The sequence below is a fragment of the Oryctolagus cuniculus genome, chromosome 5, assembly GCF_051225735.1.
Source record: "Oryctolagus cuniculus isolate XC-2025 breed Fujian yellow rabbit chromosome 5, ASM5122573v1, whole genome shotgun sequence".
Lineage (NCBI taxonomy): Eukaryota > Metazoa > Chordata > Mammalia > Lagomorpha > Leporidae > Oryctolagus > Oryctolagus cuniculus.
In genome coordinates, this window is record NC_142871.1 from 100,143,912 (window position 1) to 100,171,542 (window position 27,631).

The following is a 27,631-nucleotide window of genomic DNA, read 5'->3' on the forward strand; positions in this document are numbered from 1 at the left end:
TCGGATCAGCACGGTGCGCCGGCGGCAGCACGCCAGATGCAGCGGCCATTGGAGGGTGAACCAACGGCAAAAGGAAGCCCTTTCTCTCTCACTGTCCACTCTGCCTGTCAAAAAAAAAAAAAAAACAGGAATCAAATATACTCATTTGAGTATATTTGTGGCTATAAAAACAAACATAGAAAATGATGTGCTTAAAGTCTATCATGAAAAAAAGAGTTATATTTTATTTATAAATGCTTTTCGTTTTCCCAATTATCTGTCATCTGTAATGACAGTTCAGGGAGTCTTAAGGTGACTTTCAAAGAAGCTTCCTATGAGAGAAGCCCTTAAAGTCTTTTCTTAAACATTAAGCATAATTAAACATTTTTATTAAATACATCAGTACCATGCCTTAGGATACCCTCCTAGTCTTTTTTTTTTTTTTACTAGAAAACTTTTATTTAATAAATATAAATTTCAAAAGTACAACTTTTGGATTATAGTGGTTCTTCCCCCATAACCACCCTCCCACCCGCAAACCATCCCATCTCCTACTCTCTCTCCCATTCATTCTTTATTAAGACTCATTTTTAATTATCTTTATATACAAAAGATAAAATCTATATTAAATAAAGATTTTAACAGTTTACACCCACACAGACACACAAAGTATAAAGTACTGTTTGAAGACTAGCTTTACCATTAATTCGCATAGTACAACACATTAAGGACAGAGGTCCTACGTGGGAGTAAGTTCATAGTGACTCCCATTGTTGATTTAATAATTGACACTCTTATTTATGATGTCAGTAATCATCCAAGGCTTTTGTCATGAGCTGTCAAGGCTATGGAAGCCTCTGTGTTCACAACTCCTACCTTATTTAGACAAGGCCATAACCAAAGTGGAAGTTCTCTCCTCTCTTCAGAGAAAGGTACCTCCTTCTTTGATGGCCTGTTCTTTTTGCTGGGATCTCATCACAGAGATCTTTCATTTATGTCATTTTTTTTTTTTTCTTTTTGGCCAGAGTGTCTTGGCATTCCATGCCTGAGATACTCTCATGGGCTTTTTAGCCAGATCTAAATGCCTTAAGGGTGGATTCTGAGGCCAGAGTGCTGTTTAGGGCATTTGTCATTCTATGAGTTTGCTGTGTATCCCATTTCCCATGTTGGATCATTCTTTCCTTTTTAATTCTATCAAATTATTATTCCTGCTAGTCTTAATATATAGATAACTCTGTCTTCTCCATATATTTGATCAATCAATACCATTACAAAGTATGTCATAATTATCACTTGGAGTGCCCCCTAAATGCCTCACCAACCCAAGATTAAGGGTTTTGTTTCACAATGAAAATATTAAAATAAATTATAATGGTATTTATTAAAATGGGATACATACCAGATAGCTGTTATGAGGTGATGAGCCTGGAGAAGAGTTTAGGAAAAAAATTTAAAAAGATAAAACTATTCTACAACTTTACATGTATAAAAACTGGAAGGGCTAGAAATTGAGAGATGTAGAAATACCAAGTTTGTTTAAAGTGGGACACCCAAGTAGAATTTTTTCTGAGGAAATTAAAAATTAAGGACTATTTCTTGAGTGAGAAGAATCTGGAAACACAGGTTGGATTTCATATGAAGAAGTTGGAGCAATAAAAAAATTAGAATTCTTAGGATAACAAAGTGTGAATTTTGGTGAAAACTCTACAGGAGCAACACAATATAATCATTGTGGAAGAAAACAATCACTAGTGGAAGATACAAGAGGTAGAAAATCACCCTATGCATTAAAGAGGAATGATAACTAAGGACTGTCAACATTTGTCATTTACCTAGAAAAATTAAAACTACAGCATCTAAGGATAGATTATCCAATGAAAGGTAAAATAATGAAGTAGAAAGAGACATAAAATTTTACACCTGAAAAGTTCATAGGAAGAAATCTAGTTTAACCCACCATTATACATAATTATTATAGTCAACTGAGTCCTAAGAGAAGTCGAAGTACATTTGTGGAGTCACTTGGGGCAGAACTACTTTTCTACCATAGCTTTATAATCCAGTGTCCTTTTTGCACCTGTACATTGCAACTTCTTCTCTAAAAGTAGGGTATTCTCTAGAAGTTATTAACAATGAACTTCTGAAAACTTAGATATTATTTTAAAGTCAACACATGATTAAAACCAGGAAAAAATTTAAATTAACAAATGAAGGGGCTGAGTGTTTCCACAATAATCATTAGAATTTATTATTTTCAAAGCTATGTTACAAGTACAGCTCTTCTATGCTATCCGTTATTGTAATAAAAACTTCATTCTATTCTACTACTGCATTAGAGAGAGGCCCCTAACCAGAGGGAAAGCAAAGGTGGGGGGGATGGGGAGATGAAGATAAACCATCTCATAAACCTCCAACTTCTCACATAGGAAACTAAACATCAAAGAACATTCCCACTTATTCTAATTGGTGAAGTATTTTGGAGTCTAGTCATCAATACCTTCTCTACACCCCATACCATAAAAGAACAGTTATATCAAAACAAATATCCAAGAATACTACCATAAGGAAAAAAAAAAAAAACAGTAAGTGAGTGAAAATGCCACCTACTACTACAAAGAAATCTGATCCTAAGAGAGACAAATTATTTTCCTTCACAGCAAAATGCTCAAATTATGTGATGGCAAAGAGGCAGATCTATCTCAGGAATGCTAGCCAATGTAGGTTTATTTTAATCTCATGTTTTTAAGACAAAACTGTTCAGATAAATAGCTGTATGCACCAGTTCAATTTCTGAATGGCTCAAAATTTCCTACTTGTAATATGTTTGTCAATACTCATATATCTAGCAGAATGTATAACCGAAAACAGTGCTTTCCAGAATACTGAGTGAGCTATAAAAAGCAACTTATGAAAGCTTTTTGGTAAAAGGAAATTTTATGATAACAAAATCTTGCTTTTAAGGAATAGAAAATGGAACCAATGGTTATAAGCAGAGAAACAAGTGCTGACAATTTAAATAGATTCAATATTTCACTTACCTTGGTTTCACACAGCTTTGGAATTATCTAATGTCTGATCAAATATTATATTATGTAATTTTCAGTAGTGTTCTATTTACTTTTACAATACAAAAGTAGCCACTCTCCTTTCTGCATATATATATATATATATATACTCATACCCATCCCTTTAGTATATAAAGCTTTTAAGATTTATGAAAAAAATATTTGAAACACAAACTTGTATTAAAGCATCATTCTTTGTATGAATCCACTGACCCATTTTTCTAAAGTAAAAAACCACTGCTGAGTCTTTACTTGAAATTATAACGAGTACAATTCAATTATCATATTCACACAGTAGCCTGAAGACTATATTTTAAGTTGCACAACTGACGTTATTTTATATAAAAAAGAAATAACCATTGCCTAAAGTATGAATGATTGATCATGGAACATTTTGAAAAGGAGAATCCTGTTGCTTTCACATATGTAAGTCAATTTGGAAGTCTAATATTTCTTTGCATTTCCTTGCATATGTTATCATTTTCGGTTTATAGGAAAATAACTGACCACTTTACAGTTAAACAAATAATTCCTTAAGCAAGCTGCACACAAAAAACACATGAGTACATTTAACAGATTTTTAGAGACAGAAAAATAAATTTTCTTTGTGAAGAATAATCAAATACATGCTATAATCCCCTTACAAGCCATAGCATGATGATAAACTCTTGTCTCTCCAGCAAAACCTTAAGATGTCTAAGTTGAATTCACTTCACTCACCTGTTTGGCTGAGTTGGGATGTACTTCTACTCCTTCGAGATACTATGGCAACCACTTTGGCACTGAGGCTGGATCTCCGTTTCTTTCCACCTGCTCCAACTGTACCCACGGCTGTGTCTGACTGGCTGCCATCATTATGCTCCAGTGTGTACATCTCTCCGCTTACACTGGTGCTCTTCGTGATGGCTCTTCCTGAAGTCCCCATCCGTCTGCCTTGCATTTTGGGGGTAAATGAACTATATTTACAAAGTAAAAACATATATGCATCCATAAATTACAGGTCAGCATAACTGAAATTCTAAATCTAATTTATTTTGAAATAATCCAGGCCATTTTTTTAGGGGAAAAGATCAATTGAGTAGTAGTGCTACTGCTGCACACATGTGAAAATCACATCACCAACACCTGGCCGTGATATTTACTAGGCACAGCTTAAATCAATGCCATTGCCACAGAGAGTCGCATGAAAAACTATTCCTTTAATTTATGTGTGCCTCAAATCTCTAAGATGTATCTCAAGAGCAGTGTTTTAGAAAGCTTTCCAGGGTCTCCAGCAGCATGAGGTTGTCTCCAAGCCTTCCTTTTCTATTTTGCACTGGTTATGATTCTGATAGTTTATATCAGCATGCACCCATGCATCACTAAATTTGCTACAATACCCTTCCCCTTGATGAATGAATTATATGTAGTAAAAAAGTGATCTACCCCCATACAGAAGGTCTTTGATATGATCTACCTGTAAACATCAAGGGAAAAAAAAAAGCAATTTTTTTCTTTGATCATCCCTTTTCCACCAGCTTGGCTTTTTGCTGAAAAATCTCCCTAAGCAGTAATCTAGACATCCTCTCCTATGCTTTTCTGAACAATTTTTAATCAGGATCTCTCCCTACCACTTCCCTAAAATTAACTGCTTTTAACAAAGTCACCAATGAGTTCATGCAGCAAAATCCTGTCACTTCTAAATCCTTGCCGTTGGACCTCCCAACATGTCATGCGTTTGAAGAATCATTTGATTCTCTTGGATTTAAAATGCTTTATTCACACAATTTTCCTTTATTGGCAGGATCTTGATCTTCTTTCATCACTAAATGTTTGAGATCTTCAGTGCCCAGCCCTTTAACCTATATTCTTCCATATGAAAATATTAACCTAGATGTCTCACCTGGTCTCAAGCTGTACATCCTACTTAACACTCTGCAGATTCCAATTGTTTTTCTTCACTTTGTACTAAGCTCTGAACTCCAAATGAATATATCTAGCTGTCATCTGACACACCTGGCCTGGGTATGTCCAATAAGGCTCTAAAATTTAAAGTACTCAACCCATTAATCTTCCATTTGACATCAACTCAATCTTAGAGTACATGACTGCTTCAGAGAAAGAATAAAGAGCTCTAACTTGGATTCAAGACCAATGATACCTACTTTTTTTTTAAAAAAAGGTGTCTTAACTTTTAGTGCCATGGTTGAGCATTACCTAACATGCCCACGTAAGGGTCATTTGGCTGCATGGGAAATGTAAGATTTTGACTTACTATTTACATTTTACAGTTCTGTGAGACTAGATGTTAATTTGAAGAAAACTGATAAATGGCAAATGATTATTATCTACTAGAGAGAATAACCCAACAGGCCATGGCTTTATAGACCTAAAACATTATCCGGTTTTGAGATTAGGTAATCTTCTTCTTTTTTCTTTCTTTTTTTTTTTTTTTTTTTGCCTAATGACTAAACATGTATATGAGTGCATATAATACATGAGTTTCTCAGAATATCCTGGGAATCAGCTTATGATCCTTTTGGTTTTTGATATAATGACTTAATTAAAATGATAGTTGGATTTCAAGAATCACATTCTCATAGTCTCAGAAATCTCACCAAAGATGTCCAGATGCTTCCCCACTTGCGCCAATTAAGCTGTGTTGGCTAAGCCAAGTAGGGCACTTCATGGGCTTGCACACGAAGATGCCTTTGCCTGGCTTCTAGAGTTAATCCCAGGAGGCTTCAGAACAGTCTTCTGTTTTTGTTTCTTTTTTCTTTCACTACCTTCCATGCGTATTTTGTTTTTGTTTTGATTGTTTCTGGTGCTGGTTTCTGCAAAAGTCAGCGCTAATTTTTCTGTGCTTGTGACTAAAAACACATTCTAAAGTGGGGGAAGCAATGGCAGGGGATATACCTCTGGTAAAATATGTTGGATGGCAGCCATCAAAGATATATTGAATCCTGGGTGGCAGATGACAAAAAATCTGGTTTGTTAGTTTTTCTGCATGTCTGTTTGCGTGCTACTAAAAGTTTACAATGATAAAATGTCTTGTGCATACGGAAAGCAGAACAGCCTTTCAAAGTCTGGGTTCAGTCCATGTAATTTTAGCCCTATTGGTGAATGGTAAAATTGGAGTTACTAGTTCTCTTTATTAAAATGTAGTCTTTTCTTTTGTTTTTAAAGAGGCCCTGGCCCCAGGCCAGCACTGAGGACAGGCTCTGGGCCTCAGTCCCCTATCCTTTTTTTTTTTTTTGGACAGGCAGAGTTAGTGAGAGAGAGAGAAACAGAGAGAAAGGTCTTCCTTCCTGGCCGATCCGAAGCCAGGGGCCAGGTGTTTATCCTGATCTCCCATGCGGGTGCAGGGCCCAAGTACCTAGGCCATCCTCCACTGCCTTCCTGGGCCACAGCAGAGAGCTGGACTGGAAGAGGAGCAACCAGGACAAAATCTGATGCCCCAACTGGAACTAGAACCCGGGGTGCTGGCGCCATAGGCAGAGGATTAGCCTATTGAGCCACGGCGCCGGCTGAAATGTAGTCTTTTCAATTGATGATACAATTCTTTTACTTTGTGTTTGCTGTAGAGATGATATTTGGTACCAAAGGTTCTCAAATTAATAAATCTCCTATTTTAGCAATCTATACAAATTAGCACATGTTTATACAATCCTAATAGAGTTAAATAAACATTTCCAGGGACTAAAGAAACTAAACCAGTGCTTTGAATATGCTAGTCTTTTAAGAAAAATCCATTTTCAAGAAACTGATAAAAACTCAGGAAAACCTTAAAAGACGAATCTAAACCTATAAAGTGAATCCTTGGAGATGTCAAAGTGGTTTGATAATTTTGACCTAAAAACAGCTTATGAAAACCACAAGTGGATTCCATTTTACATGCACTATTATGGAAATAATAAAAAAGAGATATTAACAAGAATCTGGAGAAACTGGAATCCTCAACATTGTTGGTGGGAATAGAAAAAGACACAGCAGCTTTGGAAAACATTTTGGCAGTTAAGTTAAATATAGTTAAGAACTACCACATGAGAAGAAATTCAATTAAAAAGTTAAAGATAGCGCTAGCATATTATTCAGCAATACCATTCTTTGGTATTGTGAATGTTATCAAAATAAGAATAAAGTCATTGTTGCCAAGCCCTTTAAATATGTGTGTGTGGAGAGGGGGGGAGAGAGAGAGAAGCATTTATGAAGGAGGACATATCATGTATGTATCCCTGATAGTAAGAACTACTCACAGAACCACAACCTTCCACAAAGGCTACTTGAAACTTACACAAAGAATACTTCTTTGGGGTTATCTGCAAAGCATCTGTTCAATTTTGGACTGGTGCCACTCTTGTGGCATTATTAATACTTGTGGTAAAGAATTTATTTCAAAGTAACTTATGCAATTTCAAAGTATCTTATGTAACACTACTCATTTAACATTTAAAAATGTTCTCTTGCCTCAAACTCTTCAAATATGCTCATGGTTTACAATGGCAAGTGTATTTCCAATGCAATGCTCTGATATTCCCAAATAAAGATCACTATTCTTCAGAGACACTTTTTGTCTGATTTTACTTAAATTGACCTTTTACACTCAAGATAAATGAAGACTTTTCTATATGAACACATACATGGCTGTTTATATCAATCTTATTAATTAGTCAAAACTATAAACTCAAATACTCATCAACTCTTAAATGGATAATCAAAATGTTGTACACACACACAATGTGAAATTATCAACCACAAAAAGGAATGAAATACCAAATGATGATGTAAAATAGATGAAATTGAAAACATTCTATGTTATGTGAAAGAAGTGAGATACAAAAGCCTGTATACTGTATGATTCCATTTAAATGATCTTATTAGTCAAATCCAAAGAAAGACAGTGCAGACTTGTGTTATCCTAGTACTGAGTGGCTAAAGAGAGGGGACTGAGATGACTGCAGTGGGTACAAGTATCTGGGTATGATGAGATATTCTGGCATTACATAGTGATGATGATTATATAACTTTATAAATGCCCTAAAAATTAATTGTTCACATTAAAATAGTAAATTTTGCAGCATATGAATATTTCAAATAAAAAACTAGAGTTTTACATATGTTTCCACACTGTATCAGCATGAAATCTTATTATTTTTTAAGATTTAGGTTGGTTTTTGCATGGAGATATTAACTAATATGGAATTTCCAAATTTCCTATCCTGGTTTTACTTAATAGATAAGGTAACAATTCTTCCCATACGTTTAAAATTCTGAAAATGTAAAAAGATATAACTAAATTGAACTATAGGTCTGAAAAAAACTCTTGATATAAACATTAAGTTGTAGTGTTAGCATAAACATACTCCTACCTGATTAATCATTAGACCTAGCATTAATAATAAATTTGATTAATCCATAAAAATATTTGAATAATGGATAATTTCTAAGTAAGTTAGATTACAAAATCTTGGTTAATCACCAGAGAAATATATATGCATATATATGTACTTTTTAAATATTTAGTTATTTGAAAGCCAGAGATAGAGAGAGAGAAGGGAGGAGAGAGAGAGAGAGAGAATGAATGAATGAATCTTTCATCCACTGGTTCAGTTCCCAAATGGCTGCAATAGCTGGGGGCTACCCAGGTGGACGTCAGGAGTCAGGACCTTCTTCTGGGTCTCCTATGTGGGTCTAGGGGCCCATGGACTTGGGCCATCTTCTGCTGCTTTCCAGGTGCATTAGCAGGGGGCTGGAACTGAAGTAGAGCAGCTGGGACTCGAACCGGTGCCCATAAGGGATTCTGGAACTGCAGGCGGAGGCTTAACCTATACTGCAGTGCTGGCCTTCCAATTTTTATGTCATAGAGTGGCTTTATCTTTGGATGGTAAAGTTTATCTTCATTTTTGCAAAAATTTTACGATTAAGTCCAAGAGAGTCTGTGAGTGTATGATGTTTCATTATATATGCTGTGTAACTTGCTGGTCTCCTAACTTGCCTACACCCCAGTGAATTACGTACCCTGTTATGCTTGACTATTTAGCTCCAAATTTGCTCTATAAAACAGAAACTTAGGTTAAAAGTTGTATTTAATATGGGTGACCCTTTTCTTTGTGAAAGGCAGAGAGAGCAAGAGGGAGAGTGAGAAAGGGAGAGAGGGAGAGAAAGAGAGAATCTTCCACGTGCACTTGTTAGTTCACTCCGCAGATGCCTGCAGCCAGGAGACCTGGGCTAGGTCAAAGCCAGGGGCCTAAACTTAATCAAGTTTCCCACGTGGGTGGCAGGAACCAAATTACTTGAGCCAGTGTCTGCTGCCTCCCAGAGTATGCATTAAAAGAAAGCTGAAGTTAGGAGCAGATCCAGAACTAGAAACCAGGTACTTTATTATGGGATGCAGGTATCCTGAGTGAAATCTTAGCTATATGCCAAAATTTCTGCCCCAAAGATGCAATTTTATTCATCAAAGAAAAACTGGCAATTGTTTCTTACTGTAAATGCCTGAATATAAACGATGATCCTAAAAGACAGAAGTTGGGTGTATATATTAAACTGTAGGAAGTTTGAGGAGAAGTGAATTTTTTAGTTTACTATAGCTGCAAATAATAAGTCTAAGGAGCAACAAAATTATAACTGATAAGCTCCAATCTAATGGAGATCCTCATATTATAAGAAAGATGTCTGAATCCTTTACTAGGTATTATATTAACGCAATATTAGAATTTTGTTTTCTGTTGGAATGACTAATTGAACTTAGAGTTAATCAGGAATGGTAAGACAAATATTAAGGGCAAGAGTTGTACTTCATATGCAGAACCAACAGTTAAAAAGCCTACAAGTGAAACTGCTTAGGTATTTCTTCTATGGCTTAGAGGATCTTAGAACCGCAAATAGGGAAGAAGGTAATACTTGAATTTTAGACATTTGGGGACTTCACATTGGTTGGTAGTAGAAGTGAAGGCTAGTAGTGATAACAGTTTGCTTCATGTTATAGATTACACACACAATTTGATATGATAATAATTAAGCATAAAAGATGCTATCAGTATTAAGACACATCCTGAGAGGATGTGGGGAAAAAGGGACACTAACTCACTGTTGGTGGGAATGCAAACTGGTTAAGCCACTATGGAAGTCAGTCTGGAGATTCCTCAGAAACCTGAAGATAACCCTACAATTCAACCCAGCCATCCCACTCCTTGGAATTTACCCAAAGGAAATGAAATTGGCAAACAAAAATGCTGGCTGCACATTAATGTTTATTGCAGCTCAATTCACAATAGCTAAGACCTGGAACCAACCCAAATCAACAGTAGTCCATCAACAGTAGACTGGATAAAGAAATTATGGGACATGTACTCTATTGAATACTATACAGCAGTCAAAAACAATGAAACCCGGTCATTTGCAGCAAGATGGAGGAATTTGGAAAACATCATGCTGAGTGAATTAAGCCAGTCCCAAAGGGACAAATATCGTATGTTCTCCCTGATTGGCGACAACTAACTGAGCACCAAAGGGGAAACTTGTTCAAGTGAAATTGACACTATGAGAAACAGTGACTTGATCAGCTCTTGTCCTGACGGTTGATGTACAATGTAACACTTTATCCATTTTAGTATTTTTTTTTGTTCTAGTACTATTGGTTGAACTCTGTAATTAACACACAATTATTCTTAGGTGCTTAAATTTTAACTGAAAAGTGATCCCTGTTAGGAATTTGGAAAGCATTATGCTGAGTGAAATAAGCCAGTCCCAAAGGGACAAATACCATATGTTCTCCCTGATCGGTGACAACTAAGCACCAAAAAGGAAAGCTGTTAAAGTGAAATGAACACTATGAGAAACGGTGACTTGATCAGCCCTTGCCCGGACTGCTGATGAACAACTTAATGCGTTATCCCTCTTAGTATTCTTTTGTTTGTTCTACTTAATACTTTTGGTGAATACTGTAATCAATACAGTTATTCTCAAGTGTTGAAACTTAACTGAAAAGTGATCGCTGTTAAATATAAGAGTGGGAATAAGAGAGGGAAGAGATGTGCAATTCGGGACATGCTCACGCTGACTTACCTCAAACGGTAGAGTTAGAAACATACCAGGGGACTCCAGTTCAATCCCATCAAGGTGACATGTACCAATGCCATCTCACTAGTCCCAGTGTTCAATTTCTGTTCACAATTGATCATAATGATAGCACTAAGAGCCAAAGGGAACACATAAACAAGACTAGTGTCTGCAAATACTAGCTGATAGAAGAAAAAAGGGAGAGAACGATCCAACATGGGAAGTGAGATACACAGCAGACACATAGAATGGCAGATGTCCTAAACAGAACTCTGGCCTCAGAATCAGCCCTTAAGGCACGTGGATCTGGCTGAAAAGCCCATGAGAGTATTACAGGCATGGAAAGCCAAAATACTCTGGCAAAAAAAAAAAAAAAAAAAAAAACCTAAATGAAAGATCTCTGCGAGTGAGATCCCAGTGAAAAGAACAGGTCATCAAAGAAGGAGGTACCTTTCTCTGAAGGGAGGAGAGAACTTCCACTTTGACTATGACCTTGTCTAAATATGATCAGAGTCGGTGAACTCAAAAGGCTTCCATAGCCTTGGCAACTCATGACTAGAGCCTAGGGTGATTACTGATGCCATAAACAAGAGTGTCAATTTGTTAAGTCAACAACAGGAGTCACTGTGCACTTCCTCCTCATGTAGGATCTCTGTCCTTAATGTGCTATACATTGTGATTTAATGCTATAATTAGTACTGAAACAGTATTTTTCACTTTGTGTTTCTATGTGGGTGCAAACTGTTGAAATCTTTACTTAATATATGCTAAACTGATCTTCTGTATATAAAGAGAATTGAAAATGAACCTTGATGTGAATGGAAGGGGGGAGGGAGAGGGAAAGGGGAGGGTTGTGGGTGGGAGGACGTTATGGGGGGGAGCCATTGTAATCCATAAGCTGTACTTTGGAAATTTATATTCATTAAATAAAAGTTAAAAAAAAAAGACATCCTCACTTTATATAATTTCTAAGAAAAAAAAAAGCTTCTAAGTTGCCTGTCACAAGCTATTAACTCTAATATATGTGCTGAATTCATGGGTGGTAAAATACAAATAAGAACTGTACATTTCAGGACAAATTAAATTATGAAAATAGACAATTGAGTAACCTACTTCAAATATGACTTTTTTAGGAAAAATGATAAAGTTAAAACACTATGAGCTCCCTTGGCAAAACATAGACCAAAATATCTTTTTGTTAGCTACAGATATGCAAGTGAGGGACCATACAAGATAATCAAATCTGCACCATTAGTTGCCATACTTTGGATGTTATTCTAATGTAGAATGGCTGGCACAAAGCTTCATAATAGGATAACAACATATGGGTCTAAAAGATCTTGGTTCTTACTTTTAAATTAATGGCAACTTTAATTTAAAACAGTTATGATCTATCCATCCATCTATCTATCTATCTATCTATTTATCTAAAACCAAAGAAACCCTGAAATCTGTCAAGACTCCATGTTAAGTCTAAGAAGGGACAATATAGGGCATATTAGTAAACACAGAAGGCTATAAATTCACATAAGGCCACAATCCTATTTACAGAAATGTTAAAAGTTAACACAAATTTTTTGAGTCCAACATATAAACTTGGATCAATATACAAGTTACTAATTACAAGTAGCAGACATGAACAAGAACATGCTGATCAACATTACCAAGACATTCCCAAGCATCTATCTCATAACATCCAGTGGTTAAAATACAGTAAACTACTGACTGATAACCAAGATGCATCAAATATTTCTAAAGGTGCCCAGAAGACCTGTTTTGATACTAAACATCAATGAAAAATGAGGACTGCACTAAAATTAGAGCTCTATCTATACTCAATCCCTTCAAAGAAGTCAGACATTCAGAAGTAATGGCCACTCAGTATGTTTTTGACTCTCATTCCTAAACATATAAACGTGGTGCTTTAACAAGAAGTTATAAGTAATCTTCAATATTGAGCTTTTATATACATTTTGCTAGCTTATTCTTGGATTTATTTCTAGGTATTTAATATTTTATTATATTGAAGATATTTTCTAAGTTTCATTTCCTAAAGTTGCTAGTGCATAAGAATGCAACTGCTTTTTGTATGTTGACCTTGTGTCTAGTGACTTTGGTAAATCCATTTACTAATTCTAGTAGTTGTATGGTAGGTTCTTTTGGATTTCATATATGCATTATCATATAACTATAAATTTTGACAGTTTCTTTCAGTTCCAAACTTAATAGCTTTCATTTTTTTAAATCTTGCTGTACTGTCATACTGCCAGGTCCAACACTGGCTTAGACCTTGGTCCTGCAGAAGTTGTAAGAATGGCCTCAGTGAACTCAGTGTGGAAGTGTTCAGAGTTACAGTAAGTATGATGCTTGTTGTATGGTTACTTTAAATGACTTTTACCATATTAAGAAAACTCTTGATTTGCTACGATTTTTAAAAATCCTAAGTGACTGTTGAATTTTATCAAGTGTTTTGTCACCTGTATCTATAGAGATGAACATATGATTTTTCTATAATTTGCATGTATGAAACAAAATCAGAATAATTTTGTTCATGTTTCTTTTTCTCTCCCTCTTTCCTGTCCTTCTTTATCTATCTATCTATCTACCTACCAAACTCGTCTATCTGTAAATCTTTTATCATGTTATCTATCCACCTGATCTACCTGGATTCAATTCACTAAAATTTTTTCTGCAGTCTCCTTGTCTATTTTATGAGTTTTGGCCTATTTATCATGTCTTGTAGTGTGCTTAGCAAATTCATCAGGGATAGCCTCACAGAAAGAGTTTGGGGGCTGGCACTATGTAGAAGGTTAAGCCTCTGCCTGCAGTGCTGGCATCCCATATGGGCATCAATTCAAGATCTACTTCTGAGCAAGCTCCCTGATGATGTGCCTGGGAAAGCAGTGAAGAATGGCCCAAGTACTTTGGTCCCTGCACCTACATGGGAGAACCAAAAGAAGCTCCTGTCCTGGCTCAGCCTGGCCCAACCCCAGCCATTGTGATCGTCTGAAGGGTGAACCAGTGGATGGGAGATTCTTTTCTTCTCACTACCTCTGCCTTTCAAGTAAATAAATAAATCTTAAAAAAAAAGGAGTTTGGAAGTGTTTTTCCTTTTGATTCTCTGGAACAATCTGTGTAAGACTGATAGTATTTATTCTTTCAATATTTGGAATAATTTGTTAGTGAATCCACTTGGGTCATGAACTCTCTATGTGGACAGGTTTAAGACAATTACTGAATCGTTTTTGAAAATAAAGACAGGAGGCTGGCACTGCGGCTCAGTAGGCTAATCCTCCACCTGCAGCACTGGCACACCGGGTTCTAGTCCCTGTCGGGGCACCGGATTCTGTCCCGGTTGCTCCTCTTCCTGTCCAGCTCCCTGCTGTGGCCTGAGAGTGCAGTGGAGGATGGCCCAAGTGCTTGGGCCCTGCACCTGCATGGGAGACCAGGAGAAGCACCTGGCTCCTGGCTTCGGATCAGCACAGTGCACCGGCTGCAGCGGCCATTGGGGGGTTAACCAACGGAAAAGGAAGACGTTTCTCTCTGTCTCTCTCTCTCTCACTATCCACCCTGCCTGTCCAAAGAAAAAAGAAAATAAAGACAGGACTCTTGAGATTTTAAAGTCCATTCTTAAGCCACTTTTAGTAAGCTGTACTTTTCAAGGTATTTGTATATATTTCATCTAAGTTAGGGTTAGATAAATTTTTTCTGTCAAGGACCAGATAATAAATATTCTAGGGTTTGTTGGGCCAGACTATCTCTGTTGCAACTGCTTCACTTTTCTGTTTCAATGAAAAAAAGTCATGGACAGTATATATGTCAATGGGCATATATATGATGTGAAAAATCTTTATTCACAAAATAGGCATTGGACTAGGTTTTAGCCATAGTTTGCATTTAGTTTATTTACTTTTGCTGCCATTACTGGTATAGCTGGAGTCAAGTCTAACACTAGCTATTTATTTTTCATCGTCCCATCTGTTAGTTCCTTTTATATTCTTTTTTGCCTAACTAGATTGATTAGGTATTTTTATTATTCCTGATTTGCTCTACTATTAGTGTCTGAGCTGTGCAATCTTTTACTAGTCTATTCATGTCCACTCTGAAGATTAAAATATGCACCATGACTTATTAAAATATTCCATGAATTAGAAACTTCACCACTTTGTTGCAATAACTGCAACAGCTTAATTCCACTTACTACCCTCATACCTTTCATCCAGGAAGTTTACATATATTTTTATTTTTAGATAGGCTTTAACTAACACAAAATATTGTGTTAACATTATTAATTCTTCCCAGGGTTTTTCATTCTTTACTCAAGTTTAGTGTGGAAGCAGTTTTCTCCAACGTAAAGAACTTCTATTAGTATTGTTTTCAGTTCAGGTCTGATGGTCATGGGTTTTCTTAGTTGTTTTCTCTGTGTATCTCTCTACCCATCAATGAATTCACTAACATTTTTTGGAAACGTATTTTTGTTTGGTAATACTTACTAAGCATAAAATTGTAGGTTAGAAGCTTCTATTTTTTTATTACTTTATTTTTTTGACAGGCAGAGTTAGACAGTGAGAGAGAGAGAGACAGAGAGAAAGGTCTTCATTTTTCCCCTGGCTCACCCCCCAAGTGGCCGCTCTGGCTGGCGCATTGCGGCTGGCGTGCTGCGCCGATCCGAAGCCAGGAGCCAGGTGCTTCCTCCTGGTCTCCCATGAGGGTGCAGGGCCCAAGGACCTGAGCCATCCTCCACTGCACTCCCGGGCCACAGCAGAGAGCTGGACTGGAAGAGGAGCAACTGGGGCAGAATCCGGCACCCCAACCAGGACTAGAACCTGGGGTGCTGGCGCTGCAGGTGAAGGATTAGCCTAGTGAGCCACGGTGCCGGCCTACTCATGTGTTTTTAATCTAAGTACAGTTATACACACATACACACAGAGTAAAATAAAAGCTGGTGTAAAATATTCAATTAACAGAAAACATGAGAAAATAATCTCCTACATCATATATATGAACTATAAAATTGTATAAATGAGTCACAAATGATAGTCCTAAAATTAAAGCTGAGAACACACCAATGCTTTCCTAATATACTCGCTGTTTTAGTTTACCAAGGAAGAAAGATGACAACCAATTATTTTGGATGACTCCAATAACCAAAAATCTTTCCACTGAATATAAGAAACTAGCAAACAAAACCTTTGGAGAATCCATCAAAGTCTATTGTTTCTTGGTTCTCTATACTGCACACATTGTATGTATTAAATCAACAGACTATAATTAATCTCCATTTGATTAGCCAATCTATGATTTAAGGCAGTCCAGATAAAATCAAGGTAACCATATGCTAAAATGAATAAAGAAAAATAGCTAGGGAACACATCATGCTGAGTGAAATAAGCCAGTCCCAAAGGGACAAATATCATATGTTCTCCCTGATGGTGACAACTGACCGAGCACCAAAAAGGAAACCTGGTGAAGTGAAATGGACACTATGAGAAACAGTGACTTGATCAGCCCTAGTCCAGACTGTTGATGAACAACTTAATACTTTATCCCTTTTAGTATTTTTTGTCCTACTTAATACTATTGGTTGAACTCTGTAATTAACACACAATTATTCTTAGGTGTTCAAATTTAACTGAAAAGTGATCTCTGTTAAATATAAGAGTGGGAATAAGAGAGGGAGGAGATACACAATTTGGGACATGCTCAATCTGACTTGCCCCAAACGGTAGAGTTAGAAAAACGCCAGGGGATTCCAATTCAATCCCATCAAGGTGGCATGTACCAATGCCATCTCACTAGTCTAAGTAATCAGTTTCATTTCACAATTGATCATAATGATAGGATTAAGAGTCAAAGAGATCACATAAAGAAGACTAGTGTCTGCAAATACTAGCTGATAGAAGAAAAAAGGGAGAGAATGATCCAACATGGGAAGTGGGATACACAGCAGGCTCATAGAATGGCAGATGCCCTAAATAGCACTCTGGCCTCAGAATTAGCCCTTAAGGCATTCGGATCTGGCTGAAGAGCCCATTAGAGTATTTTAGGAATGGAAAGCCAAGACACTCTGGCAAAAACAACAACAACAACAACAACAAAAAAAACAAAACAAAAAAACCTAAATGAAAGATCTCTGCGAGTGAGATCCCGGTGGAAAGAACGGGCCATCAAAGAAGGAGGTACCTTTCTCTGAAGGGAGGAGAGAACTTCCACTTTGACTATGACCTCGTTTAAATAAGATCAGAGTGGCCGAACTCAAAATGCTTCCATAGCCTTGGCAACTCATGACAAGAGCCTAGGGTGATTACTGATGCCATAAACAAGACTGTCAATTTGCTAAGTCAACAACAGGAGTCACTGCACTTATTCCTCATGTAGGATCTCTGTCCTTAATGTGTTGTATAATGTGAATTAATGCTATAATTAGTACTCAAACAGTATTTTTCACTTTGTGTTTCGATGTGGGTGCAAACTGTTGAAAGTCACTTAATTTATACTAAATTGATCTTCTGTATATAAAGATAATTGAAAATGAATCTTGATGGGAATGGAATGGGAGAGGGAAAAGGAGATGGGAGGGTTGTGGGTGGGGGGGAGATTATGGGGGGAGCCACTGTAATCCATAAACTGTACTTTGGAAATTCATATTTATTAAATGAAAGTTAAAAAAATGATGGTTCTCTAAATATAAAACACTGAAAACTACTTCAGGTTTTTACCATATTGCTTTAAATTTAACAGTTACCAAGAGTGGTATAAAGTCTTAACAGTGAAAGCTGAAGGAAGGAATTTACAAATAAAATATATTCCTCTAGGGGCAGGCAGCGGTGCTGCAAGATAAGCTATCCTTGGGACGTCTTCATCTCATATCAGAGTGTAGGTTCAAGTACTAGTTACTCCGTTTCTAATCCAGCTCCCTGCTAATGTGCCAGGAGCCTTGTCTTGATTCAATTGCCTGAGTCCCTGCCACCCACTTGGGAGACACAGATGGAATTCCTGGCTTCAGTTTGGCCTAGCTCCAGCTGTTGGCAGCCATTTGCATCTCTGTGTCTCCTCCTCTCTGTTGTTCTGCTTTTCAAATATATATGTTGCTCTGCACAATCCACCTACAACATACAGTGTAAAGCTCATATTCTAGATAGCAATAAAAGTATTTACTCAATCTCATGCCCCAAGGGTATAATTAATAAATACAATTTACAAGTGGGAAAACAGATGAGTCCATATCAATGACACTCAGTATGCTAATTTTCTTTTTCTTTGAAATTAAAGTTGTTTCTTGGTGCACCATAATGACTGTACATATTTTATAATCCTTTATCTAAACTGTGGTACTGAGTAAAAACATGGTTAGAAAATCAATAACTTGGGGCCGGCACTAGGCACGGAGGGTAAAGCCACTGCCTTCAGTGCCAGCAATCCATATGGGAGCCGGTTCAAGTCTGGGCTGATCCACTTCCGATCCAGCTCTCTGCTACGGCCTGGGAAAGCAGCAGAGGATGGCCCAAGTCCTTGGGTCCCTGCACCTGTGTGGGAGACCTGAAAGAAGCTCCAGGTTCCTGGCTTCAGATTGACCCAGCTCCAGCCATTGCAGCCATCTGGGATGTGAACCAGTGGATGAAAGACCTCCCTCTTTCTCTCTCTCTGCCTCTGTAACTCTGCCTTTCAAAAACAAAACAAAACAAAACAAAACAAAACAAAACAAAACAAAACAACTCTAGAACTTGATCTCATAATTTACTTTTTTCCCTGAAAGTCATAGCTCTAAAATTTATTGTGCCACATATTTTGGTGTACAGTATGTTTGTAAAGCAGCGTACTCCCTTTTCAAAAATAAACCATTTTATAGACCTTTGAAATATAAAGCTAATTTGGTTTAAACTGTTGGAGTACTACAACCTAAACTTTTTTTCTACTCCATTGATGGCTTTTCAACACCTGTCTATAGGGTAACATTTAGAGAGAATAAAGTTCATTAGACACCTATATGCCACATGAATAAATATAAAAATTTCCACTCTAATAAATTTGAACTCCTGGAGACTCAACTCAGATAGTACTAAATACTTAAAATAGCAGGCACTCGATAAGTGATTGGTGAGTGAATGAATGAGGTGTGACTGCACAGAAGCATAAATCAAGGCGTGCAGAAGCTGTGCCCTTGCTTGACCTCCCCATATTGGTTAGCAACAGTAGTGAGGTATCACTGAGTGCACCAAAGATCAGCGTGTGCATCAAAAGCCGTCTCCCAGGGCAGTGGGCAGCCTTCATCCGTCCTAGTGTGGAATCTGATCACAGGATGCTCTTTATAAATGATCAGTACCCACTTCTGTCATCTCAGGCCCTCTCCTTTCTTTCCTCCTCAAATCCTAATGTCCTGTGAGTCCCCAGAATCTGTATCTGCCTTTAACTCCTCATGTTAGTCCTCCATTTGCTAGCTTCTAACCTGCTCACAACTCAAATGGGCCAGGGTCTGCACCAGCTCACTTCTGTCCTGAGACTACTCAGGTCTTCAGCCTCCCTCATCTTCTCCTTCTATATCTAATTATGATTTCTGAAGCATATTAAATCTAACTTCCAGTTCAAGATATGACTCTCTCTGCTGTTCCCCACCATCTTCCAGTTTGCTTAGGATACACCCTGAAGGGCCATGTTATATTCTGAAAAAAATCATCTTATGCTCAAATATCTAGAAACGATGACGAGAAAGCATAATAAATACGCGTTTAAATGCAGACATGAACTCACGACAAAGAAAGGTATATCCTCCTAACCAAAAGACCAAGAGAGAACTGAAACAAGACTGGTAAGAAGATGGATGAATTGGAAGCTTTGCAGATGAAAATTTTGGAGTCTTAGGTTCAGGCTCAGAAACGAGTTACAACTGAAGTCCCTGCGCAAGCCTATTCTTCAAGGACAACAAGGAAAATCACTTGTCTTGTTGCCCTAATGAATCCTCACTGGTGGCATTTCTAGTCAATGTTTTTCTGGAAGAAGGAGAGCCTAGAATGAAGGTATGCAAATCACAGAAATTGTTGGCAAAGAAACGAAAAAAAAAAAAAGTGTGCTCAATGTAAAGTACTTGAAAGAAAATCAATATACAATAATGGAGGAAAGAAACCAATCCATAATTAAAACACTAGACACAAATGTATTCAAGCGGATGAACAGCAGAGGAGCTAAATTGTATGGTGATATTTTATTTTTCCCTAGGAGGGAGTAGAGGTAATTATTATTAACTTTGCTCCTGTACTAAGCATTTATATTTGACACACTAAATCAGCAATTAAAAATCAGAGAAATAGTATAATTTCCAGAGCAATCATGAGGGTAAATGAAATAATAATAACTCAATTCAAAACAATCAGAAGGGGCAGGCACTGTAGTGTAGTGGGTAAAGCTGCAGCCTAGACTGCCCACATCCCATATGGGCACCAGCTCAAGTCCCAGCTGATCTGCTTCTGATCCAGCTCCCTTTTAATGTGCCTGGGAAGGCAGCAGAAAATGGCTCACATGCTTGGGCCTCTGTACCCACAAAGGGAGACCTGGTTGAAGCTCCTGGTTCCTGGCTTTGGCCTGGCTTAGGAGTGAACCAGCAGATAGAAGATCTCTTTCCTTGTCTCTCTCTCCCTCCCTTTCCGCTTCCCTCTCTGTAGTTCTGACATTCAAATAAATAATAACATTTAAAAAAAGAAGAAGAAACACTAAAAAAAATCAGGAAAGAAGAAAAAATAACAAAGGAAAATAGAAAGTATAAATAAGAGAGTAGAAATGATTCCAAGACAAAAGCAAATAGGTAAGCTGGACAATTAAATGACAAGAATAGAGAGGATGAAAAAATTAAATCAAGTTGTATACTGTTTAAAGAGATAAAACTATCACATATGAGGAAACTTCAAAAAGTTCATGGAAAATGGGATTTCAAAATAAGGTTATCTTGGTGCAAAATTTTTGAAATTCATGCATCGATTTTTTCAACAATGTACATATTTCACACATTTTTTGAAGACAGCATGGATTTCAAATTTTTTTTCTAAACCACAATAAACTTATTATTACTTCTACTTTCTTAAAGTTCTCTTGTGTGGTCACAGAAAGTCTGATGTAAAAGTATGTAAACACTAATATAAACACTAAATTTTAAAAGCTCATATTCTCTTACAAAACAAGATTGACTTCAATGTAAAACATATTATTTCTGCAAATAATTTACTGGTTGTGATAAAAAGCTTAAATCACCAGGAAGATAAAAGAATTTTGAACTTCAACCTAATCAGTCTCATATACACACAAAAAAAAAGTGGAGAAAATAAAGAAAGTGACACATCCTCATCAGAGAGATTTTACCTGTATAATCTGAGTCATTATCAAATAGGCAAAAGACTAATAAAGCAACAGAAGTTCAGAGTAGTATGGATAACAAGCTTCATGTATCGGATATATACATAACTGAACATCTGAAATTTAGAGATTATCTTCTTCCTACGCAAATGAGGAATATTTACAAAAGTGACCAATTAAGTCCTCAATCACACTTCAGAAACAATTACTATCAAACCACACTCTGAATATAATGCCATTAAGGCAACTGATTTAGAAATAAATAACAAAAATTTTCAAACACATGCATATCTTTTGAAATTTACTCTTCTAAATAATAAATGGATAAAAAAGAAAATGTGAAGTTTAAACATACTTAAAAATCACACAAAATGAACATATTACAAATCAAAATTGGTGAGATAACAATAAAGTAATTTTTCATGAAAAATAATTAGATCTAGGGCTGGTGTTGTGGCACAGTGTTAAGCTGCTGCTTACAAAGCTGGCATCCCATAGTGGAGCACCAGAGTCCTGGCTGCTCTACTTCTGATCTAGCTCCCTGCTCATGGGGCTGGGAAGTAGAAGATGGCCCAAGTGGCCATCCACATGAGAGACCAGGGTGGAGTTCCTGGCTGCTGGTGCTGTCCCAGACATTTAGGCCATTTGGGAGGTGAACTAGTGAGACAGAAGATATCTCTCTTTTTCTCTCTCTCTGATGCTCTGCCTGTCAAATAAAAAATTCTTGACAAAGTTTTAGATCTAAATTATATATTAGAAAAAATTAAAAAATGGATTTTATCCCTATAGAAGAGCAACAGAAGATACTATTCCTATAATAGAGCAACAAAGAAGATACTACTCATGACACCATCAAAAATAGATGGTATGTGTTACTATAACAATAGCGAGTCATAAATAAACTTTATAAAGAACACTTTAAAGCTTCACTGACAGCTGCCAAAGATAATGGACAGATACAATGTTGCAAGTTTCAATTTTCCCAAGATTCTAATTCTTCTCAACTAAGTTTATATATTTAACATAGTAAAGGTTTATTTTGTAGAACTTAATGAATTTATTCTAAAATTAATATATCAGCATGAAGGACAAAAATAGCTGTAACATTCCTGATATGGAGTAAGAATGAGATGAAGATAACTGTCTTATAAAGGTATTCAGAGTTACATCAATGTTATATTAATTTATGATAGAGTAGTACTGGTACAGCAATAGACATCAGAATCCTGAAATGTACGCCAGAAGCAGATTTAGGGTCTGTACAGACTTGACCAGGGATGTATTCAGATCAGTAGGAAATAGAATGGGGTTGGAAAGGTCAAAGGGATCCAATTATAATATTTGACTCTTTAAGCTTGGAAATAGATACTTGAGAATTTATAATCATTTGTTCCAGTCATACATGTTACATACTGCACTAAAAATTACAAAATAAGGTATGGGTTAAATGGAAGAAAGGGTTTTGGAACTGAGCTGGCATGCTCTCCATTATGATTCTATTGTTTATGGCCATGTAATGCATAAGACTGCTTCCTGTTTATACATATTCTCATAAAATAAGATTATTAATAATTATATAATGTGGGTGGATAGTAAAAAGGTATTATAGTAAATAAGGTAAACAGTGAAAAAATACAAACCAACTTTCAGCTTAATAAACTGCAGTATATTTAATATAAGTAAAATATAATAATATAGGTAATATATAGCTAGGATAATAATATGAAAATAATACTTGATATTAGTGAAATTTGGCAAGTATTATTTCAGACTGAAAGGATATTCTATCCATTCTAAGGATTAGCCTAATTTCTGCCCAAGTAATACGTATTTAACATTCATAGCCAGAGTTCATGCCTGAGGACCATTAAAACAATGAGCTTCCAATTGATCTAACAGTGCTAGGTTTATAATCAGCACTTGAGTATATAGTAATTATAAATGCCATTTTCACAGCACATAAGACTCCCTTAAAGGCTGCTACTTGACTTGATTTGCTGTAACTGCCACACAGACCAACTATATTAAAGATGTTCAATGCTGTATTAGCCATAAAACAGCAGGATGACTGGTTTGAGAAGACCTCAAAACAATCTAAAGAACAATCTAAATCCAGCTAAGGAAATAATGCTACAGGGAAGTTGATTCCTACAAATAATTTTAGAACATTTTTTAAAGTTTCATGAACAGGGGTGCGTGTTTGGTCTAGCAAGTTGAGATGCCACTTGGGATGCCTGCATCCCGTATTAGTGTGTCTGGGTTTGAGTTCCAGCTCTGTTTCGAACCCCAGTTTTCTGCTAACCTGCACCCTGAGAGGCAGCAGATGATGGCTCAAGATGATGGGTCTCTGCCATCTCAGTGGGAAACGTGGATGGAGCCCACTGACTCCCAGTTTCCCAGCTACTGTAGGCATTTGGGGGAGTTAACCAGAGGATGGGAGACTTCTGCCTTTCTGTGTCCTTGCCTTTCAAATAAAATAAATTAAAAAATTTAAATTCCATTAAGAGTAAATGTACAGTTCTTTTTGCCCCAAAGGCAGAATTCATCTTTAAGAGCTACCTACAAATCATTATTACTGTAAATAATCTCATCTTGATAGAATGTTCCTGGTTTGCATTAAAATTTAAAAACTTCATTATAACTGACCATTGTCATCATCTATTCTATAGTATGCATTTGTCTTATACACCACTGACCCTTTAGAGGTTAACTAAATATACGTTGGTAAATCTATAATAAACTGGCCAAGAACAAATGTAAAAGAAAAGTACACTGTAGCTAGCTGTTTCAAACTGTACTAGTGTTGCTACACTTTAAGCTGCAGTCCCAAAAGGTTTATAAGGTATAACCTAATCAGGAAAAGGTACTCATCTGTTCCAAGAGGTCTTGTTAACTGGCTCTTTTCAAGATTGCCGTGTTACCTATATTCATTGCTGAAACAGATACCATATTGTATAATTTAGATATATGGCACCATGACCTGATTCAATCATACGATATATTAAAAAGCAATGATAAAGGGATTTATTAATCTATTGACCCAGAAAAATAGAGTCTCTTTAAAGGGCATGGGGCACACTAGTTCCATCTCTTCACAGGTTTACTCTACTCATAAGGAATAGTAGTAGTGATGCCTCCTCAGCCTTAAAGTAGCAAAACTAAGATGCCACAAAGGGATATACTAGAAGGTCACGTTATCCTCAGAGATTCTTTATTCATCATGTTACCCTGTGCTGAAATTCATTCTTTAATTATCACCTAATTTCCTCCACATATCCTTTCTTTTTCTCTTTAGTACTTTTGTTTATTTCAGATTTTCCAAAGTACAACAAGCAAGCATTCACGATTACATATGGATAGCTAAAATAAAACAACAGTATATCTTCATCACTTTTGATATTTTATTTCAGTAGTTGTAACTGATTTTGATTACATTTTATGTGAACTATTAGATTAATAAACTATCTTGCAGTTAAGCACTTTTCATATGCTTTCACAACATATTAAATTCTGTGATTCCTTACTGAACTGCAGAATTATTGTGAAATAGGGGGTATCTGAAATTATTTTCTATACCATATTCTAACATAACTAAATATCAGGTTTGATATTTCAGAAGTATTAATCTAAATATAAAAAAAATATAAAAACTTTACCTATTTGTATTTAAATCCCCAAATAAATATAAGAAAATTTCCTTCAGTCTGAGTACACACTTAGTGATTATTTGGTCTACTGACAGTAAATGCCAAATTTTAGTAAATCAAGTAGTTACAAGGTTACTATTTTAAATAAAATATAAATTGTCCTATAAAACCTTTTATTGCCTTCAAATTATGAATTCAGAAGATAACAATAATTGCTTTTATAATAATGATAATATTCTCTCATAAGGGGCTAAAAAATGAGACCAAAAACAATTTGTGTGAAATTTGCTTTTTAAGTTTGTTTCTACAATTCATCTAGCTATAGAAAGCCAACTTTGCAAAAATAAATGTTACAACAAAGGGAAAGTTTTATAATGACTTAAAATTTAATAAATAAGGTAGCCATCATTTTTGACATAGCTTTCCTCATGAGCATTGTCTACCTCAAAGAAAAAACCACTCAGATCTTGTCTGTGACTACAAATTTCTAGTTTAGACCACCAAAGATTAGGGTCAGAGTGAAGTAGGCAGGCATACAGGTTAAAATCGATTAGGTTTGTGAGCTGGAAGACCACACCTTCGCCACGCCCCTGTGTGACTTTACGCCCTACCTGATACCTTGCCACGCCTCTGTGTGACCTCATCCCCCTACCTGGCCACACCTGGGTGACCACCAGCCAATCAGGTTGATTAACCACTCCCCTTTGGAAGTGGGTTAAAAGCCTAGGACATGGTGTGTCCTGCCTTCTCTTCTGTTTCCTGGCCTCTTGCCAGGAGGGGCCTGGATGTAGCTCTATGCCCCTAGGGCACGTGGCCTTCAGGCCACCCACCCTAGGCTTCCTGGCCTAGATTGTCTTCCACACAGCTGGTCCCTGGTGCTTGGTATGAACCTAGTTTACCTCTCTCTCTTAGATAAAGCTCTCACTCTGCTATGCATCTTTCTCACTAAATATAAGCTTAAAATATACCATGCTGTCTCATTTATTTATGCCGGTATTTAGAATTCTTCTCTAAATATTAGGATTTATTAATAAGCATATGGTGATATCATATGACACCCCAAATTTCGATAGCATATGTGACACCCCAGATAGGATATCTGGGGAACTTTAGGGGCTACATTTTGATATATATTTTAGGGGGTCATTTCTGATACCAAGAGCACCCTCTTGACTTGCATTCTCTTAATAGCTTCTTTTGGTCTCCATTAACAAAAACAGGAGGAAGAGGAAGCTTGGCTGAAGAAGCAGTACAAAGATAGGTGACAGGCCAATTAATGGCTGCTTTACACAGTGATCGGCCATCAAGAAGACCCAATAGGCCAGTCCACTGCACTGGTTTTCAATGTGGAAAGCCAGGCTTCAGCGGAAGTCAGCCTATGAAGAGCCCTGGCAGCTATGCCAACCAAGAGTTGGGTCATTGAAAACGGACCTGCCCTGGTGTCGGAGGGCTCCAGGTCAGAGCCACAGGCCTTGTTTGCTCTAAGCTGAAAAGCCAAGCCCTTCACTTGCCCCAGCTTCAAAGTAACCACTGCTGCCGAGAGGATGGCCAAGTAGGGTCAACAACATTGCAGGCAGGACTGTCTATTAACTAATTAATGTTTTCCTTTTAAAAATGCCACCTACCTTCTCTTCAAGCCAGCTCTCCTCCCAGGCCAGCTAGGTAATGGAAGTCAACAGGATGCCTCCCTTACGATGTACCACATGTAAAGAGATAGATAGGTCTGAGCCTCATAACTGACAAGGCCTTAAGCCCACCTGATTATTTTCAAGCCCTTTCTGTCAGTCTGTATTTGCCTCTCAAAAAACAAAAACAAATAAACAAACAAAAAACAAAAAAAAAACTTGCTCTTAGAATGACTCTCCTTGGTTTTAGAACCTGTGATTTTAGATCCTATGAGTTTAAACTGCTTGTTAGATTTGTTTTCTCCTGAATTAAAAAGTAAAATTCTAGGTGGCCATGCCCATGAAACCTCCCATGGAAGCAGTTTCTGCAAGACTCGCACTGCATCCCCCTGGAGAAGCCACCTCCTGCTGCAAACCTGTCTTGACTCCCATTCCCAAAATTGCTCCTTTTCAGCAGGAAGCAGCCAGAGCTATTGTCCACCCAGTTTCCCCTAACAGATGTTAGGACTTCCATCTCTTCTCTCTTGGTTCTGCTCTCTTGGTCCTTCTCTCCTGCGCTCTCTTGGCTTCTTTCCTCCTCTTGTCTCTCTTCTCTCTCCTCTCTGCTCTCTCCTCTCTCTTAGCTCCTCTCCTCTCTGTCTCTCTCTTATTCTCTCTTTCTCTCTTTTTCCTTCGCCGCCCCTTCACTCCAGTCTGTAGGGTGTTCCCCAATAAACCCTTTCCCTTACTCCGGTGTCCAGTGTGTTTTGTGACAGCTAACATTAATATATAACACTCTGTAACAGCAAGTCTGGGGGAAGCTGAATCTAGGAACCAGGAACTCCATCGTGGTTTCCCATATAGGTACCAGGGGGCCAAGAATATGAGCCATCTTCTGCTGCCTTCCCATGTTAATGCAGGAGGCTGGATCAGAAGCAGAGCAGCCAGGACTTGA

The 27,631-nt window shown here is 37.1% G+C and overlaps 1 protein-coding gene across 50 annotated transcripts in view; it reads right to left on the reverse strand.

Moving 5' to 3' along the window:
- RIMS1 (regulating synaptic membrane exocytosis 1) overlaps window positions 1-27,631 on the reverse strand; it is a 532,587-nt gene that overhangs the window by 70,279 nt on the left and 434,677 nt on the right. For 29 of the 50 annotated variants that reach the window (XM_089333025.1, XM_089333024.1, XM_051854559.3 and 26 more), the window contains one exon: window positions 3,765-4,000. The exons of 13 other annotated variants lie outside the window; for them this stretch is intronic. In XM_089333025.1, the coding sequence (XP_089189151.1) occupies window positions 3,765-4,000 (236 nt within the window). The remainder of the gene's footprint in view (window positions 1-3,764; window positions 4,001-27,631) is intronic. 8 more of the 50 variants (XM_051854555.3, XM_070073888.2, XM_051854572.3 and 5 more) reach the window with 1 other exon arrangement.